This window comes from Carassius auratus, chromosome 29 (assembly GCF_003368295.1).
Source record: "Carassius auratus strain Wakin chromosome 29, ASM336829v1, whole genome shotgun sequence".
Lineage (NCBI taxonomy): Eukaryota > Metazoa > Chordata > Actinopteri > Cypriniformes > Cyprinidae > Carassius > Carassius auratus.
Window position 1 is genome coordinate 1,771,542 of NC_039271.1, and position 4,739 is coordinate 1,776,280.

General features: G+C 33.7%; 1 protein-coding gene across 1 annotated transcript; it reads left to right on the plus strand.

Moving 5' to 3' along the window:
• Positions 1–2,190: 2,190 nt before the first annotated feature.
• Positions 2,191–4,128, plus strand: LOC113048590 (Golgi-associated plant pathogenesis-related protein 1-like). Its single transcript, XM_026210461.1, has 5 exons — positions 2,191–2,323; positions 2,402–2,423; positions 3,179–3,388; positions 3,600–3,677; positions 3,815–4,128. The coding sequence occupies exons 2-5, from the start codon at positions 2,417–2,419 to the stop codon at positions 3,970–3,972; spliced, it is 453 nt and encodes a 150-aa protein (XP_026066246.1). The 5' UTR covers positions 2,191–2,323; positions 2,402–2,416; the 3' UTR covers positions 3,973–4,128.
• Positions 4,129–4,739: the final 611 nt, after the last annotated feature.

The following is a 4,739-nucleotide window of genomic DNA, read 5'->3' on the forward strand; positions in this document are numbered from 1 at the left end:
AAATTACTCAACCTAAGGCCATCCGAGATGTGTTGTTTCTTCATCAGAACATATTTGGAGAATTGTAGCACTGCATCACTTGCTCACCAATTGATCCTCTGCAGTGAATGGGTGCCGTGAATGAGAGTCCAAACAGCTGATAAAAACATCACAATAATCTACAAGCAAACCAAATCACGACTACAATCTATTAATTAATGTCTTGTGAAGTTCTCCAGTGAAAAAATAATATTGTCTGAATCAGGAGAGAAATATGCATACATCAAAAAGTTTTAACAAGCAAAAACAGCCCTCAACAAATATGTGTGAATTCTGATGTTAGAGAACAACAGAGGACCGACTGAAGGAGTGTTATTATGGATTATGGACTCGTATTTTGGCCAGAAGCAGTGATTTTAAATGTAAACGTCTTGATGAAGTGTTTATTACAAACACACCGTTTTTTTGCTTCACAGGATACTGTTGGACTGAGTCGTGTAGTTTACTTGTGGATCATTGTGATGTTTTTATCAGCTGTTTACTCTTATTCTGACGGCACCCATTCACTGCAGAGCATCCATCTTGGATGACCTGAGGGTGAGTTTCAGTAAATTTGAATTTTTAGGTGAACTATGGCTTTAATAAGGAATGATCATTATTCTAGTATATTGCGTTAACAATTAAAGAATACTTATAAACTAATCTGAAAGAGATCACATGGAAACACTTCCTCAAAAGTAATGTAAAATAAAGTTTTTCAGTTTATTGTATATTTATCTATGTTTCTGCATTTCACCTCTGGTCTAGCTTGTTTACTAATCTAAATTATTTAAGTGCGCCAAGAATATTGTTGGCTTTATGAAAAATTGTTGGTGATGCTTCTGATTTTCACCACAGTATTTGCAAAACAAATAAAAAATTATAGTTATCACTATTGTGGAGTTTTGCTCTCTGTGTTGACATCTGTGTGTGTCTGACTGACAATTCATCTCAAAGAATGTATTCAACTCATGCAAAGTATTAATTGAATTTACAAAAAAAAAAAAAAAAAAAGTAAGATAAGTGGTTGCAATCAATTTATTTTAGCTACAAAAAAAAAAAACAATTATATATATATATATATATATATATATATATATATATATATATATATATATATATATATATATATATATTAATGTAGCTAAAATAATTTGTTTGTGATTACTTTTGTAAGTTTAGAAGCAGCTCACACACACAAACACACACACAACTCGTCGCCCATATCTCTGCAAACCAGTATGTCTACTTTTCATTCAGTGTTCCATGGAAGGAAGTTAATTAAACATGGTTTGTTTAGTAAAATTATATTTCCTTTTATTTAACCCCTGCGGACTTGAATGTCGAGTTTAAAGTCTATGTAAAAAATGTTAAGTTAAAAGTGCTTTCCTCACAGGTCCCAGACAGAAATTATATCTGCCAGCTAATAAACTTGTGTCTTTTGAGTTCTTGCCTGTTTTACTAGTTAATGGGAGCATATTGTAAAACCACTTGTGTGATTAGAATGCCTTTTATTTACCAGCTATTATTTTAACAGGCAATTAACGTCAGAGGAATGTGATTTTAACCCCAAAACTAAAACAACCAATGTGTTAAATTCAAATCTGAGTCTTACTGAAATGAACAGGGGATATTTGTGACATACAGGACAATTGATACAAACGATATCTAATAAAATGGCTTTTAAGTATTATCCTAAAGCTAAACAGCTTTTGAAAAGTGAAATAGTACATTTATTGTGCTAATGAGAAAGAATTATAAGTGAAAATATTACAAATGAGAAACACTGGGGCATTAACTACTAATAAAATAAATATTAAACAAAAGTCTGCCAAATGCATATACGCAACTCCAAATAACTGTAAAAAGAAGCTAATCTTTAGTTTAGAGACTGATGAAGAATACTTTTAATTATATTTTCTTTTTTGTTGAACCCTGCATTGAAATGTATCCTACTTTTTTTCCATAAGTCTTTCACATTTATCTCTAATCAACAGGTATCCTACACTATTTCTTTTTGCTCTCTTTTATGCACGCACATGCATGCACGCACACAGCACACAGTAAACAGTAAACTATTACAAAAACGTGTGCCAAGATTCTAGGAAATCAAACTGATGGACATTACTTTCGCTCCTCAACTAGTGGGACCAGTTTCACCTTCAGATTAAATGAAAAGGAGGGAGGTGGAGGCGGAGGAGGAGATAACGGCAAACGTATATATACACACCATCTGTGCCCATAGCTTTAAACTACCAGCTGAAGCCAGAGTGGGTACACAACATCCTTACAGCTCAAAGAGAAGGTGAAATGCCACATTTAGATTATAAAATGAAATGATAACTATAATGTGAATATTAATATCTATCCTTGTTCTTTACAGCATACTTTGGAAGCAATGGCAGGTGGGTCTTGTGCGCTATGTGCAATATGCATTTCTGTATTAATTTCAAGCAGGATTTTTTATTTAAAACGTTTTCAAAATGCTGATTTAATGCCAAAAACTAAACTAAAGTGACTGGATAAATCTATATTCTGGATAGATCTTCATTCAGTCATCTTAGGGTTTAAAAGACACTTTATATTCTGTAATATTATCAGTTTCAATACACTGACACTATTTAAAGCAGCTCTACAAAAGACAATAGTGTCAATGTCTAGCTCGGTTTCTATACTTGAATTGAATTAAAAAAAGTGAAGCTGAAATAAAAGTGAAAAAGTTAAAGTGATTCATAATTAATGAACTCCGTGATATATCAGCACTGTTTTGAATCAAGTGAATCGAATCAGTGCTGAGCCGAATCACACTACTGCTTTCTGTAGAGCTATGAAGTTTGCACTATTCGAGAACTAAACTGAATCAACACCGAACCTACAGTACTTGAGCTGAATATTGACCCTATTAGCTTCCTTAGAGCTGCTTATAGAGTTAAACAGAGGCTGTAAAGAAAACCACTCTGCAACTTTGCAAACCTTTTTTATTTATTTTTTGTATCACTGTGAAGCTTCTGCTACAATCTGTATTGTGTAAAGTGATACAAGTGTGACTTGATTTGACCTTCTGTAAATTTGATGAAAAGTTTAGGCAATTTTGCAACTTTATGTATCTTTATGAGTTTTATGTATAAAGGGCTGGTGGTGTTTGCATGATTCTCCACAGATGAAAGCTTTAAGCAGGAGTTCCTGGAGACCCATAACCAGTACAGGAAGCAGCATCAAGCCCCAGAGCTGACGTACAATGACGAGCTGTGCACTGCTGCTCAAAAGTGGGCGGATCATATCTTGAGCCAAAGGACATTGGGCCACAGTGACACAGATGATGGGGAGAATGTGTTTTATTCCTTCAGTTCTGAGAAAAAGACACCCACAGGTAAAATCTGCAGCTTAATAATTACGTAAAGCGTCTGTAAATAAATTCAAATGTGGAAAAGTATAGACTCAGTAGGATTCATTCACAAAAATAAAAGAAACACCCAATTCACATTACATGAATTTACATTTATATATATTTTTTAAGTACAATTGTGGATGCAGCACTGAGCACATCACACTGAAGATATTTCTTATTTTGTGTATCTTAGGGAAGGAGGCTGTAGACAGTTGGTACAGTGAGATCAAGGATTACGACTTTACTAAATCAGGAAATCAGCCCAAAACAGGTAATGATCATTTCGGGAATAAATAGTTTCATTTGACTATGACATTACAAAGATGTAATGAATTGACATTTCTTATTATTGGCTTACTCTAATTCTGTCTAGTTGTATATATAAATACACATTTTATATATTTGCAGGGCATTTCACTCAGGTCGTGTGGAAATCATCCACTGAGCTCGGAGTAGGTATGGCGACTGATGGAAACACAGTTTTTGTCGTGGGCCAGTACAGACCTGCCGGAAATATAACCAACGCTGGTTACTATGAGAAAAATGTTCTTCCTAAAACTGAATGATTGTTTTCTTTCCTCAATGAATTTGTCCATTGCTAAATGTTTATATGATTTAGCAGATGCTTTTAATTCAAAGTGACTTACGTCACCATAACCATTTTAAATGTAATTCATGGATCAAATCCTGTGTGTGTTAATAAAGTAATGGATCTTTGCGTCATAAACAATTGTGCATTTATTTATACAAAAATTGACATCATGATTTAACATTATGAGCACAAAACGCTGAAACTGCCAAACAAATACCAAAAGAAGCAACAACCTTTCCTGTGAATTGTAAGACACATTTCTAAGGTTTCTAAATTCTCAACATAATTAACACAATTTACTACGTGCCTTCTGTTGTTTTAGCTTGTAAAGGGTCTTTTGGTGAATTTGTAAAGGCTCCAAATTCAAGTTGTGAAATCTTTATTAGCAATTACACTTACACTTACAGACAAACACAAACTGGACTTTATATGTATAGGCTAGTGACAATGCCCCTGAATTTTCGAGATACCCCTACCGGAGGTAGAACTAAACCCAACAATGTTTTTCTTCATCTCTAAGGTCTCCCATATATGAAATGGATTCTTGGCTAAAAATATTTTACTGCTAAGATTGTTAATTTAACAGATATTGTTATACACCACAAAACAAATAAAGGACTAAAATATAGCCTGTCCGTATGGGAGTTAAGGCATATAAACTAATGCAGATCAATCACACAAGCTCTGAGAGCTTTGAAACTTGACATGTTTGTAGTCAGGAAGTTGATTCAACTACTAGAA